Here is a 14,688-nt window from a genome sequence, read left to right on the forward strand (position 1 = left end):
ATGATGTATTCCTGTATTTTTTTTTTACTCTGCATGGATATTCTTTTTTATACATTAAGAAAAGGTAAGCTATACCGATCTGTAATTTAAAGCTAAATATCAATTGGTGGAAATATACTTGAGAACAGGGTGTGGTTACTTTTATCTCAAGGAATAGCTCAGAAACTTCTGGTGTTTTCCGTCATAGAGGTGTGGTTTAGATTTGATACTGGGCGTGGTGCAGTTTAGTTTGATATAAAAAAAAAAGACAGTTAAAACTATCTTCATCAGACTTTCCACTAAAGAGAAATCCATTCAATTGAGAAAACGTGTAGAAAAGGCAGACATGAGTCTCTCTGGAAAAGACAAGACCGTGGTGAGGGCTTTCTGGGACAAAGTGGCCCCCAGGTCTGCTGAGTTGGGAGCTGAGGCTTTGGGCAGGTCGGTTTATTATTCTATTATTCTATTTTTACTTTTTGAAATTGGCAAACATCACACGTTTTTTAATAACTTCATTGTGTTTTTGTTAATCTCATCTTTTTTTTAAAAGATTGCTGACCTCATACCCTCAGACCAAGACCTACTTTGCGCACTGGTCTGATCTGAGCCCTGATTCTGCTCAGGTGAAAAAGCATGGCGCAACCATCATGGCAGCCATTGGAGACGCTGTCGGAAAGATCGATGACCTTGTTGGAGGTCTCTCCAAGCTGAGCGAGCTTCATGCCTTCAAGCTCCGAGTTGACCCTGCCAACTTCAAGGTAGGCATCACTTTTCAAGATCTAGCCCACATACGTGTCACTGTGTCACAGCTTTAAATGGGATGTATAATGTAGACTATCAAGATTTTCTTTTTATTTCAACGTCTTGCATGTGTGTTCAGATGCTCGCACACAACATCATCTTGGTGATGGCCATGTATTTCCCTGGAGACTTCACCGCAGAGGTCCATGTCTCCGTTGACAAGTTCCTGCAGAGTCTGGCTTTGGCTCTGTCTGACAGATACCGCTAAACATCCAGCGATCGTGGAGCATCGACTGTCCGCGAGCGGCATGTCATCCAAAACAATGTCAGCACCTTTAAACTGAAGGGCTTGGTGAACAAATCGAATAAATATTAATTGTCCAAATGTCTGCCTCTTCTTTTTTGTCTGTTACCTTACATGACCCATACAACACGTTGGGGTGAATAATAATGATAACAGCAACAACAACAATAATATTATAAATAATAAAGAAATAGTTGATTTTATTACTTTGATCTATGCAGTTCTAATTGAATGTTTATGACATCTGAAACGAAGTTTGCATGTTCTCTATGTGGGTTCTCTTCGTGTACTCCAACATCCTCCCATCGTCCAAAAGCATGAATGTTAGATTAAAAACAGAGTTCAACATAAAGTAACGCGGAGCTCAACCGTGAAGACCTTAAGAAAGAATACAAGCATAAAACCAATATAGCAGGTATCTGGTATCAGATACCAGGTATCAATGAAAGTGTCCCATAACTTCGATAAATGGTCTTTTCCTTGTACTTTGTCTGTTGGATTGAGTCAGCCCAATTCAGAGTTAATTATGATAGTCAAGCCATGAGGAGATTGAATCATGGATAGTTTGGATTGTCTTTTAAAAACGTTTTGACATTACTATAGTTCTGAGTTAATAAAGTAAAGTTAGTAAAGTGTTGCTATTTTAACTGACAGTTGCTTGGACCAGGGTTGACCAGGGTCAGGTCTGAGCACCTTGGACAGCTCCTCATCTGACTGCTGATGCGTCTGTTTTATGATGGAGCCGGTATGTGGGCCTTCACAGGCTGTTGCTTGATGGTTCATTGGAATTTCGAAGTCCTTTGTTCACACACACACACACACACACACATTACAAATAGATCTGAAATAAATGCCAACTTCCATACTAAATGATGTATTATACTATTGGGCATCAAAGATGACGAAGGCTCTTTCCACAGTTAAGGCAAATCAGTGGACAGATGCAATTTTCTCAACACTGTGGTCTTCTAAGTGCCTGTCCACATAATAGTTTTAAGCCAAAGTACAGCGGGTCAAATTAAGGCTTGATATCTCACCTATATATCATGAAGCGTCTGCCCTCAGGAGGAAGGTTTCCATCGTCCTATCGCTCGTTCTGTGATGTCCATCATGCTGCATCTGACCTGAGATAGACTATACAAACATCAGATGTGTATCATAGTAAGCTGTTGATCCTACAAAGATATTCTCTTGAATTGTCGTACCAGTTTCTTTCACTATCTTTATCTTTATCCGAATTCATTAACCCGGAACCACAAAGGATTGAATTAAGTTGCTCCACATCGTTAAAGCTGTGCTGCTGCATATTTATCAGGAAGCTGAGTGTTTGAGTGACAGCAGGTTGTTGTGTAATCTCCAGTTAAAGGTACCGAGCGCCATCTACTGAAATTATTACTACTTTTATACTAACAGTGATACTTTAACACCATGCAGCACACTAACAATATTTAGATATTACAATAGACTTGTGTTTTACAAAAATGTGGCCAACTATTTGGCTTTGTTTTGTGTAATTTCTGCCCGTCTTCGTGGTTTTACAATATTTATCAACCACGACTACAGTTAATATCAGGGATACATCTCTTAAACTGACGGAGACTTCCATAGCACAAACGCTGCTCCATAGAAAATCGCATCGAACCCTAAAACAAAGTTCACATGCAAACGCTGTTGGAGGCGCACGGACAGGCCGATCTGTGGAAGGGTGTTTATGACAGTCATATCTAACGGTAGCTGAAGATTGTATTTCCTCTGAGTTGCAGTATTCACCTTCAGGGTTACTGCTGCACGCATTTACGTGTGTTGATTAATGATTATGAATTGACGCAGAATTAGCAAGGAACCGTTTTTCTACATCTCAAACTGTGGCTCACGGAGTCATAGTTTCACAGTCACAATATCTAAACGTTGAAATTGTTTAACTAATTATCATCAACTTCAATATGAGAGCAATACCAGTCCAGCTCTTTTGTGAGGTCAAAATTAATCGTTTTCAAATTTTGATGTGTGTTATGCCTACTTTTGTTTTTTCCGATTGAACCGCAACATTTTTTTATATTTCTTCTTTTTGAAAAATACTTCGAAAATGTATGAAACAAACAGACCTAACCAAAGAATTTCTAAACACACCTTTATTTATTGAGAGATATGATTATTCTGACACATGAAAAAATGTCACGTTGGCGGTCCTCTGTTGAAGCTTTAGTAGTACTGCTTCCTCAGAGCGGACACCACCACTGCCAGGAACTTCTGAAAAGCAGCGTGGACTTCAGCAGTGAAGTTTTTGCCCAATTGACTGGCAACCACAATGGTCAGGCAGTCGGCCAGGAGCTGCAGTCAGACACAAAATAATATCCATCAAAAAGCAGAAACAACATGGACAGTGACGTCACCGAATATCAATCCCAGTCTTTCCAATTACCTTGAAGTTGTCAGGGTCCACTTGCAGTTTCTCGGAGTGCAGCACGCTCAGCTCTGCATATGTTTGTTTGATGTTGTCCATGTTCTGCACAGCTCGTTCCAGACCAGCGAGGACCACCTTTCCGTGAGCTGCAACCCTCGGATTTGATGTGATAGCAGCAGCGTTGTACAAGTTTCCAAAACGGCCAAAGTACCTCTGAGTCCAGGGGTAGACAACCAGACACCTGAGGAAGCACCCACAAACGTGAATCTCTCTCTGTTACATCAACTCATTTCGTTCTGACAAAAAACATCTTATTTTTCTGTGCTTCTGTTATGGGACAATAGATAAAGAAATAAATATCACCTGGCAAAAGCCGCGGGGCCCACGATGTCATAGTCTATTTTTGAGAAGATGTCTTGGATGGTAGCGCGCTCGAAGTCTGTCCATTTGACCATTTTGACTCTCAGACTCTTTACCGTTGTGGTTGTATGGCGCACCACTCGTATCTTTTAAAGGAACAGTTTTGCTCCCCTAACGTTATCAGATGGGTGGAGTTTGACAGTGTGACGTCAATTAGCTTTGATTTTCTGTGCAAAAGTGATAAGGAAAGCCCAAATGTCCACTGCATGAAATGTATCTGATGTTAAAGAAAAAGTCGGTGGACGTGGTCAGCCTTTCCACGCTCGTAAGAAATAAAGAATTACTGAGGTGGACTGAATGTCCGGCTCAAAGAGGACTTTGCAGACTTAAATGAGCAATTGTTTTAGGCTAGGATGAGGCGTGTCTGCCTCCATGATCAGTCATTTGATGCCGAATAAACAAGGTTTTAATCGGATAGAATACATCAAATTTCCTTCAATGGTGAAACTCATTCTTAAGCTCAGTTTCAAATTTGAGGGGCTCATGGTCCTTCTTTCAGTTGAATGAATCAAAGCGATTTAAATGATGGAATCATAATTTTGTAACAAATTGACAGAATATAGATATTAAAGTCACAAATGATGGTACGTTTGCACACATTTAACATTCACATTGGTTGAGATACATGGTACAAAACCATGTTGTTCAACAAACCAGGATGTGGATTCATTTTATTTCAGGTTTTGTGCAAAAATGAGTCACTCCTTAGTTCCACCAAGGATACCTTCTCATCATCTTTGAAAAGGGCCCTCAGCAACAACTCCCCAAGCGTGTTGGGGGTCTCTTAAAATATTCTTTGGACACCAGCTGCTTTTTCACTCATTTTCAGTCCAATAATTGCCTCATTTTTTTTATTATTATTATTGGTTGAAACACTGACATTCAAGCCATGACACCTGACTCGTGACATGGAGCAGTGTCCTGTCTACATAAAACAGACAACTCAGTACAGGACTACATTTTCCTGGTAATACACGAAGAGAAGATGTGTGCCTTATAGCTTCTCACTACACTGCATCAAAATACAAAGTTCTGGTCATCACATTGACAAAACCTGCATAAAAAAACAACCCTGTAATCCAATTTACCAATGATGTCTTTTTTTCTTCTAATGTGGCAGGTCTTAACAGATCCAACTTCCGGGTATTGTATTTCTGTTGAGCTGCTGGCTGAATGTGATGGAGTGATAATCAAGGTGGAGAGGGGGCTCTTAGAATATGAAGAGCATTTTTAAAATCCCATTTTCACTCAAAAGTCACAATGGTGTCAGATCCTTGTGTTAAAAACTGAATAGATACAAATTTGTATTGATTCAAGTTTGATGAGTGAAGCCCATCTGATAACTGCAGGGTTATCTTTGCCCAAGTTTAGTTTTGTGTTTATCTCATGCAAGCTGTTAACATATCACTTGGAACACGTCAAAGCACACATATCTCAGTGGGTGACCTGGGTGTGTCCACGCCCCGTTTCGTGTATAAAAAGCCCTTCTTTTAGCATTACTCACAGAAACAATCAAGATGAGTCTCACTGCAAAGGACAAGGAAGCAGTCAGGACCTTCTGGTCCAAAGTGGCTGGCAGGGTGGACGAAATCGGCCCTGATGCTCTGTCCAGGTAAACATGACGGATATCGACGGATATGTCGACATTTTCATATCTTTTTACATATTCACAAATCAATTTATTTGTTTTTGTTTGTTTTTATCCAGGATGCTGATAGTATACCCACAGACCAAGACTTATTTCTCCCACTGGAAGGACCTGAGCCCCGGCTCTGCCCCGGTGATCAAGCACGGAAAGACCGTGATGGGTGGAGTTGCTGATGCAGTGACCAAAATCGACGATCTTTCAGCAGGCCTTCTTGACCTCAGTAAACTGCATGCCTTCACTCTGCGAGTGGACCCTGCTAACTTCAAGGTAATGAGGATGATACTGACAATTGTCTCACTGTAGTGTTTTCTCATTGGAGTTGAAACTCTTAAAAGATTAGATGTCGTTCTTCTTTCTTTCTTTCTTTTTACAGATTCTTTCTCAAAACATCCTTGTGGTCATGGCCATGATGTTCCCAGATGACTTCACCCCAGAGGTCCATGTTGCTATGGACAAGTTCCTGGCTGCGGTGTCCCTTGCTCTGTCTGAGAAATACAGATGAGACAGGAGCTGGAGCAGAAGCAGGACAGCAGTGGCCTTATATACTCTCTGTCTGTCTCAATTTCAATTAAAGATTAAGGACAAAGAAATTGTCTGGGTTGTTTGTTGGGACTGGATAGTGTAGTGGTAAGATTGCCACATTTCATGTGGGTGACCTGGGTTCAAATTACCTCCATGAGAGGCAATCTTTAGTAGGGGTAAGTCGCTTTGGATAAAAGCGTCTACCATAAACACTTTAGTGGTACAAATAATCTACCAACAGCACATATGGGTCAACTTTTATTCCAGAGTAAATATCAATCAATCTTAAATCAGAACAAAGAAGAACAGTCTAAAATTCTATCTTTTAAACCTTTTTTTATTTACAATTCTAACAATTTGCAAGATACAACAATACATACAACATGTAATTCTTACAGCTATGGCTGCTGAGCTAAACTGTTTTTGTACTTTTTGCTTTGATAATTTAGTCTTACTCCATGTTAAACTGTTCCTGCCAAGTTCTCCAACTGGTAGTACCTTCTGTTTTATGTTTGAGTTTCATCATTTTTGTGATCTATACTATTTATCATGAAATACATTTTAAAACTTGAATAGCAGGAGAAAAAAATGATATCACAATGAAACATCTTCAGTGTGTAATTTAGATGATTAAAACATTTGTTTATTATATGATATCTTAATTTGTAAATAACACCATATGGTTTGCAGTTTTAACTAATTACATGATAGAATTGGGACGATTTTGAATTATTTTCTATTTACGGCTTTCATTTCAAATAAATTATATAAAGGGAAGTTTTCTGAAATAATTTTGATCACACAATCTTTTACAATATTCCATAAATCAGGCTCTTAATGTTGCATTAGTAAAACATTTGTGTAGTTTGATGGTAAATTCTATGTCTCAGAACTAACAAACACATCCACATTAACCATTTATGTCACCCAGATACACTGATTGCTTTAAACTTTTTGTCTCTTAATTAACACCCAGACAAGATAATTGTTTTAACCTCCTGTTTCTTTATTATCATCAAGACCACGTCCTGCATCCTGTGTCCAGGAAGAGGACACAATCGAGTTCGCCTCTCAAACGTTTGGAGGTGTTCCAAGAGATAGCCTCATGTTAACCCTATATGTTAAAGGACAAAGAAAATAAAGATAAAAAAGGTAAAAAGGATAAAGATCGATTATTAAAAAAAAAAAGAAAAGAAAAGAACAGCTCAAAGGCACCAGTTTGATTTTTTTTTTTAATTCAATGTTTTTAAAGTTGCATTTTCTCCCAACTTCGATGTCAAAGTCTATTAATCTAAACTTTGTTGGAAGCAGTAACTTTACTCGAATTCTGTTTATTTTTCATTTTGGGGAGAGAAAAATGATAACTCACCACTTCGTACCCCTGCACTTTATAACGCTTAAACTCAAAGTGACCCTTCCAAACCAACTCCACCCGCAATATCATTTAAAAAATTCAAACGGCAGCTCAATGTTAGGACTGAGAAAGTAGAAAGTGTTTCAAGATCTCGCAGTTACATAGGGCAGAAGATAAAAAGTCCGATCGCGTGTGATGTCTTAGCCTAAGTTGAAAAAATATATAATATGTCTATATTATATGAATATATAATCAGAATGAGTCAAATAGAACTAAAACATATCGATTAAATCAGTGAAAAGTAGCAACACTCCCCGTTACAGTGGAGCAATCCAGGGTAAATGTTGAAATTTCAAGCTTCACTGGGTTTAACTGATTTGTATGTTTGTATTTTGATGCAGTATAGTGGGAAGCTATAAGGCACACATCATCTCTTCGTATATTACCAGGAAAATGTAGTCCTGTACTGAGTTGTCTGTTTTATGTAGACAGGACACTGCTCCATGTCACGAGTCAGGTGTCATGGCTTGAATGTCAATGTTTCAACCAATAATAATAAAAAAAAAAAACAATGAGGCAATTATTGGACTGAAAATGAGTGAAAAAGCAGCTGGTGTCCAAAGAATATTTTGAGAGACCCCCAACACGCTTGGGGAGTTGTTGCTGAGGGCCCTTTTCAAAGATGATGAGAAGGTATCCTTGGTGGAACTAAGGAGTGACTCATTTTTGCACAAAACCTGAAATAAAATGAATCCACATCCTGGTTTGTTGAACAACATGGTTTTGTACCATGTATCTCAACCAATGTTAATGTTAAATGTGTGCAAACGTACCATCATTTGTGACTTTAATATCTATATTCTGTCAATTTGTTAAAAAATAATGATTCCATCATTTAAATTGCTTCGATTCGTTCAACTGAAAGAAGGACCATGAGCCCCTCAAATTTGAAACTGAGCTTAAGAATGAGTTTCAACATTGAAGAAAATTTGATGTATTCTATCCGATCAAAACCTTGTTTATTCGGCATCAAATGACTGATCATGGAGGCAGACACGCCTCATCCTAGCCTAAAACAATTGCTCATTTAAGTCTGCAAAGTCCTCTTTGAGCCGGACATTCACAGTCAGTAATTCTTTATTTCTTACGAGCGTGGAAAGGCTGACCACGTCCACCGACGTTTTCTTTAACATCAGATACATTTCATGCAGTGGACATTTGGGCTTTCCTTATCACTTTTGCACAGAAAATCAAAGCTAATTGACGTCACACTGTCAAACTCCACCCATCTGATAACTTTAGGGGAGCAAAACTGTTCCTTTAAAAGATACGAGTGGTGCGCCATACAACCACAAACGTAAAGAGTCTGAGAGTCAAAATGGTCAAATGGACAGACTTCGAGCGCGCTACCATCCAAGACATCTTCTCAAAAATAGACTATGACATCGTGGGCCCCGCGGCTTTTGCCAGGTGATATTTATTTCTTTATCTATTGTCCCATAACAGAAGCACAGAAAAATAAGATGTTTTTTGTCAGTACGAAATGAGTTGATGTAACAGAGAGAGATTCACGTTTGTGGGTGCTTCCTCAGGTGTCTGGTTGTCTACCCCTGGACTCAGAGGTACTTTGGCCGTTTTGGAAACCTGTACAACGCTGCTGCTATCACATCAAATCCGAAGGTTGCAGCTCACGGAAAGGTGGTCCTCGCTGGTCTGGAACGAGCTGTGCAGAACATGGACAACATCAAACAAACATATGCAGAGCTGAGCGTGCTGCACTCCGAGAAACTGCAAGTGGACCCTGACAACTTCAAGGTAATCGGAAAGACTGGGATTGATATTCGGTGACGTCACTGTTCATGTTGTTTCTGCTTTTTGATGGATATTATTTTGTGTCTGACTGCAGCTCCTGGCCGACTGCCTGACCATTGTGGTTGCCAGTCAATTGGGCAAAAACTTCACTGCTGAAGTCCACGCTGCTTTTCAGAAGTTCCTGGCAGTGGCGGTGTCCGCTCTGAGGAAGCAGTACTACTAAAGCTTCAGCAGAGGACCTTCACATGCTCTGCTGTTCTGTTTCTGTTTTCCTTTAATCGACTATCACAAAGAAGCTTATGAATATCAATGCACATACACGCCGTTTGGTTGTCTCTCTGTTTCTTGTCAATAAAGCTGAAGAAAAATTAAACAAAAATGATCACCAATGCAAGTTTGACAGCCTTTGAATTATTTTTTATATTCTTCCTTATTTTTAACCGGGGCGCCAGATGTGAGTTTCTACAGGTATGTTTATTAACTACTTAGAAGTAATGCAAGATGACGTTAGTTGTAATGGCAGCCCTGCGACTGGGACATAATGGGCACAAATACCTATAGAAATGTGGTCAAACAGACAAGTTGTAATATTAATATCACTTCACGTTTTTTCTCCAATTTGATGCATTGGAGTTTTTTAGATTTTTCCTGGACCGAGTCTGAAAATCACACCTGCTTCTTCAAAACTACAATTTACGTGTGTGTTAAATTGTGAACTATTGCATGTTCATGGAGTGTGTTGCTGACCTCAAACCCTTTACATCTGCCAAACAAGCAGAAATACAGCAAAATCACATAATTTTTTTCAAGAAAACAGGACACGTTCAATGAATTTGCTCTTTTATTCAGATTCAGACTGACACGGTGTATCTAAGACCGTTATGCTGTCCATCATCTGCTCCTGGTCCTGAGCCATTTATCTGTATTTCTCAGACAGGGCGCGGGACAACGCAGCCAGGAACTTGTCCATAGCCACATGGACTTCTGGGCTGAAGTCATCTGGGAACAGGATGGCCATAACCACAAGGATGTTGTGGGAGAGAATCTGTAAAAAGATGATATCAATATATTATGTATTTAAAAGAATGACCAAACAGTTTCGCGAAACATATCCGGAATAGCAGGATTATAAACCCCTCTTTACCTTCCTTTTTAAACATGTTTGTTTAATAAATTACCTCAAGAAAGAGATGCATCGGGTGCCCACGCTAAAGCTTGACAAGTGAAAGGTTTGTAAAAACGCCATTCATTAAGGTCACATGGTGTTAAATGTTATGAAAAATATATATTTTTTTAAATCTGAATGTTTACTCGACGATGACCACTAGGCATGGCACAGAGTGCGTTCCTATACACGTTAGCATTCATATTTTAATGAATGTTGAAATATTCGTATCCTCCTGTTGGGGGTGAACTAACTCTCTGTGAGTTGTGTGCCCAATTTCTGAAATGCTGTTCTATTTGAAAAGCCTACATTCTTTCTGAAGTGCTACAATCTTTACCAGCAGAGGCTGTTAAAAACCTGGATCCATGTGCAACACATAACCGAAAGAGTTACCCCGAAAGCTCAGTCCCAGTCAGGGTACTGTAGCGTAAAAAGCAGTCACAGACCATTTTTTTCTAATCTATATGAAATGCAACCCCTTAACCCCATGCGTTAATATGAGGAAAGAGGAGAGTAGAAAAGTCTTGGAAACTCCTCATAGTGACAGATATATTTTCATCAAATCTGATTTGCCACGGCTGGCGGCTTTGAGACTGTGTGAGAATTGTTGAAGCTACAGAGCAAGGACAAAGCACCACCAGGTGTTAAACTCTTTACCTTGAAGTTAGCAGGGTCCACTCGCAGAGTGAAGGCATGCAGTTCACTGAGGCTAAGAAGGCCTGCTGAAAGATCGTCGATTTTGGTCACAGCAACAGCAACTCCACCCATCACGGTCTTTCCGTGCTTCATCACCGGGGCAGAGCCGGGGCTCAGATCCTTCCAGTGGGAAAAGTAAGTCTTGGTCTGAGGGTATACGGCCAACATCCTGGGGAAAACATATGTGAATTAGCAAATTAATCAAAAATAAATCAAGCTAAATCAAGCTGTATCAATGAGTGTGGTGCCAAAAAAGTGTGGTGTGTTGCAATAACATAGTTCTTTTGGTTGGGAAGTCGCAAAGTAAGATTTTCATTACCAAATAATAACCACTGTGTCTGTTATTGTGTATATGACAAATAAACATTTTGAATCTTGAATGTTTACCTGGACAGAGCGTCAGAGCCGATCAAGTCAGCCTTGCCAGCCGCTTTAGACCAGAAGGTCTTGACTGCTTCCTTGTCCTTGGTGGTGAGACTCATCTTGCAGGTTGTTTGGGTTGAATGCCACAGACACAAACCTACAAGGGGTTTTATATAAGTAACAGGGCATGGTCACACCAGAATTACCTCCAAGATATGTGCATTTGGACAGGTTCCAAGCGATCTGGTACAGCTAGCAGGAGATAAACGAAAGCACATCGGTCACAGTGGCTCTAACCAACAGTTGATCATAAATGACTGTTTGAAGAGCTTCACATATGATACTTCATATTGATTTGATCCAATAAACAATTAGAGAACTCAAAACACACACACATCAGGGGCAGGAAGTAGAAAAAATCTGTAGGAGCTGGTTTATAAACAAGAGACAGAAATCAGAGATTTGAAGTTCAATTGCAAAATTGCATGAGCTCATTCAAGGCTAAGTGCATCAAATTCCTTCTCAAGTTCCGTACAGGAGGATTTTCCTTGACTGATCAATTTTTAGCGTATAAAAGTATTAACATGCCATGAAACACTATAAGTAAATCAGCCCCATAAACTAGCCATTTGCAAAGTTATTTCTTTAACAGCCTGAAGATTTGACCGAAGTTAAATCTAATGTGGCCTATGACAGTCCAGCAATCCTGATTTAAAAATCTAATTTCTCTAATTAATACATTTTTGGTTATCAGTGGATACCAACATGATGACTTGGGTCATTTGCGGTGACGGTTGTTGCCAATAAGTGTGTTTCCTGCCTTATCTAAACGTCAGGGGGCGGATCCGCGGAGGGGAGCGAGATAATGTTTTTAGTAGTGAAAGCAGCAGCCTCACTTGGCAGCACAAGTGCATTTGAAGTCGAAGATATCACTTGCTGTCTGTTTCATTTAATTGCACGTATGGTTTTATCAGTGTCAATATGCGTCACGTGAGGTTTTCTTGCGATAACATTACGGCAGAGCAGAGATTTATAGAAGCCTGATGACCCACATATTACCAGATCTGTTGCTGTAACTTCTAATAATGTGAGCATTTTTTTTTACCTTCCCCTCCACTGTTTGATATGGATTCCTTTTTTAAAAAAATCAATGCTGACACCGGTAAACTAATACGCTGCAAGCAGATTTTTCTGCATTAACTGGGTGGAAAGTAGAAGGCGTGATAGAAAGGATATTACCGTGCAAGTCTAGAGACACGCGCCATACAGTCAGAAAAAGGTTTAATGCACTGAGCGTTACTTCAGAGGTCTAATGGACTTCATCTTTGCCAGGCAGGCCCAGAAAAAAATGGTCCACCTTCAGCTCATGACTCATCTTCAGGCCGAGACTGGACTTGATCATCGCCTTTGTGTGCTTTTGAAAAGGTTGCAGATTTTTAAGAGGTTTAAAGAATTTTCGGGATCAGTGCTTTTTTTAGCAGCATGCAAATCCTGCACCCCCCTAGACTGTTCATGGTTCAATGACAATACTGCGACTGGCGCATGTAAAAACTTTCTATGTAAAAACATTCAATGTTTTTCACCTACAAAGGCACAAACGACAAAGCTCTTTTAGTTATGAATAAGCTGTGGCGTCATTCATCCAACAGAATTTGGGTTGTTTCTGTAATCTGCACCATGAAAGGTAAAGTCATAATCCACTGCTATATTCAGTTACCATTGTGCTCATGGGAAAAAAAAAACAACTAACTTGAAAGCAGTAATTTGACAACAAGCACTGGAAATATAAATTACTTATTTTTTTCTTGGATTTATAACAACAAACTTGATTTGCAAATATTGCGAAGCAAATACCACCACAGCCAGAGTCTGTTAGGTTTCCTTAGCTTGATTAAAGTTCACCACACTTGTGGTTAAAAAGGTTCAACTGTACTAACTTGAAATAACTGTGTGACAATTCAGTTATTAGCTTTTCCTGACTGTTAAAGACGTTTGATTCCTTTGGGTTTCTATTATAAGGTTGTGGCGCCCTCTTGTGGTCAGAAAAATAACCCATACATTTCCACTATACTTTTAGTGTTCTTAAATACTCACAGTTTAACATAGACCTAAATCATTTAATTGAATAACAAACATTCAGGTTACCACGAAATGAGGTACACCGTTGCTGTAGAAAGTATATCACAGGAACACCGGAGGTCCTGAACCAGCAGCTGCCCGAGTCCACGTGGAGCTGTCTGTGGAGCTGTCTGAGGTCCTGGCGCTGCTCTGCACCAGAATAAGTCACGAGAGGACAGCACCCCTCCAATGTTGAAAAAATAGCAACAAGTGTGAGTGTTTGACGATTCGTGAAGAAAACACACTCCCTCTATCTGAGTTGTGTTTTTGTTTCCTTATAATTTATTTCCGTATTTCAAGGCATAACTGTTTTTTTTTCAACAGTGTATTTGGTCAATTCAGTCAATTGTGAGAAGAACCTTAGTCCACGGTCAAGATTTTATAAATGTGGAATGCGAGGATAAACCCCGGTTTATTCATTGGACTCCTGTGAGATGCTGTTGCCCACAGGGAAACTGATATTACCATTTTCTCCACATATATCGTATGTCAAGCTGTCAAAGATATGAAAGAATATCAAGTATAAGAGGGGTGCGCCTGGTCAGAAAAATTTTTAAAAAATCTAAAACATCAAACTTGTTGGTCTTTGCAAAAAATAAAAAGCTAAATAATGAGATACAAACCGCAGGCTAGACGTATACTTTCATATTCTTATTGAATCTAACATTTTGTATCTCACGTGATAAACGATGTCCTATGAAATATCGCCAATGAATTTATGAATGCATCCCAACTTGGAGGGTCACACCTGTCCAAGTGTTTACATCAGAACAATCGTTTAGAGATCGCATAGCATCTTTAACCAAAACATTACCACACCTATTGTGATTAAAAGGGATATTCTTACCTACAAAAACAGGCTCATTGATAGGTTCATGATATTACAGCCTCGTAAAGACCTCTGAACAAATATCCTCTGCTTTGTACTGGAAGGACCTGAGAACACCCTGCTGCTATGATGCGGATCTCTGACGATAACATAATTCAATTCAGATACTTCATGTATAAAAATTCATGAATCAAAATCCAAGCATTTACTAATTAAATCAAAACACGATATATGTTTTAGCGTCAATGTAATAATTTAACAGTATAGCTTCATTGTTGTAAACTTGTAATCTCAGGGTGTCGAGTAATGCGATAGCGAGTTTCCTAACGTACC

General features: G+C 39.4%; 5 protein-coding genes across 5 annotated transcripts; 3 read left to right on the top strand and 2 right to left on the bottom strand.

Annotated features, from left to right (window-relative positions):
* Positions 1-257: 257 nt before the first annotated feature.
* Positions 258-1,105, top strand: LOC140273044 (hemoglobin subunit alpha-A). Its single transcript, XM_072368569.1, has 3 exons — positions 258-420; positions 530-737; positions 860-1,105. The coding sequence occupies exons 1-3, from the start codon at positions 326-328 to the stop codon at positions 986-988; spliced, it is 432 nt and encodes a 143-aa protein (XP_072224670.1). The 5' UTR covers positions 258-325; the 3' UTR covers positions 989-1,105.
* Positions 1,106-3,211: 2,106 nt separating this feature from the next.
* On the bottom strand, positions 3,212-3,924 carry LOC140273444 (hemoglobin subunit beta-like). The gene is made up of 3 exons (XM_072369005.1): positions 3,792-3,924; positions 3,447-3,669; positions 3,212-3,355 (listed from the first exon to the last, which is right to left on the bottom strand). The coding sequence occupies exons 1-3, from the start codon at positions 3,881-3,883 to the stop codon at positions 3,227-3,229; spliced, it is 444 nt and encodes a 147-aa protein (XP_072225106.1). The 5' UTR covers positions 3,884-3,924; the 3' UTR covers positions 3,212-3,226.
* Positions 3,925-5,328: 1,404 nt separating this feature from the next.
* Positions 5,329-6,025, top strand: LOC140273445 (hemoglobin subunit alpha-1-like). Its single transcript, XM_072369006.1, has 3 exons — positions 5,329-5,460; positions 5,556-5,763; positions 5,870-6,025. The coding sequence occupies exons 1-3, from the start codon at positions 5,366-5,368 to the stop codon at positions 5,996-5,998; spliced, it is 432 nt and encodes a 143-aa protein (XP_072225107.1). The 5' UTR covers positions 5,329-5,365; the 3' UTR covers positions 5,999-6,025.
* Positions 6,026-8,718: 2,693 nt separating this feature from the next.
* LOC140272724 (hemoglobin subunit beta-like) lies at positions 8,719-9,564 on the top strand. Its single transcript, XM_072368131.1, has 3 exons — positions 8,719-8,842; positions 8,965-9,187; positions 9,279-9,564. The coding sequence occupies exons 1-3, from the start codon at positions 8,751-8,753 to the stop codon at positions 9,405-9,407; spliced, it is 444 nt and encodes a 147-aa protein (XP_072224232.1). The 5' UTR covers positions 8,719-8,750; the 3' UTR covers positions 9,408-9,564.
* Positions 9,565-10,007: 443 nt separating this feature from the next.
* On the bottom strand, positions 10,008-13,616 carry LOC140272725 (hemoglobin subunit alpha-1). The gene is made up of 4 exons (XM_072368132.1): positions 13,571-13,616; positions 11,433-11,660; positions 11,007-11,214; positions 10,008-10,229 (listed from the first exon to the last, which is right to left on the bottom strand). Exons 2-4 carry the CDS (start codon positions 11,525-11,527, stop codon positions 10,101-10,103), a joined length of 432 nt encoding a protein of 143 aa, XP_072224233.1. The 5' UTR covers positions 11,528-11,660; positions 13,571-13,616; the 3' UTR covers positions 10,008-10,100.
* Positions 13,617-14,688: the final 1,072 nt, after the last annotated feature.

Source organism: Leuresthes tenuis, unplaced genomic scaffold (assembly GCF_036924035.1).
Source record: "Leuresthes tenuis unplaced genomic scaffold, fLeuTen1.0.hap1 SCAF_17, whole genome shotgun sequence".
In the NCBI taxonomy this organism is placed as follows: Eukaryota; Metazoa; Chordata; class Actinopteri; order Atheriniformes; family Atherinopsidae; genus Leuresthes; species Leuresthes tenuis.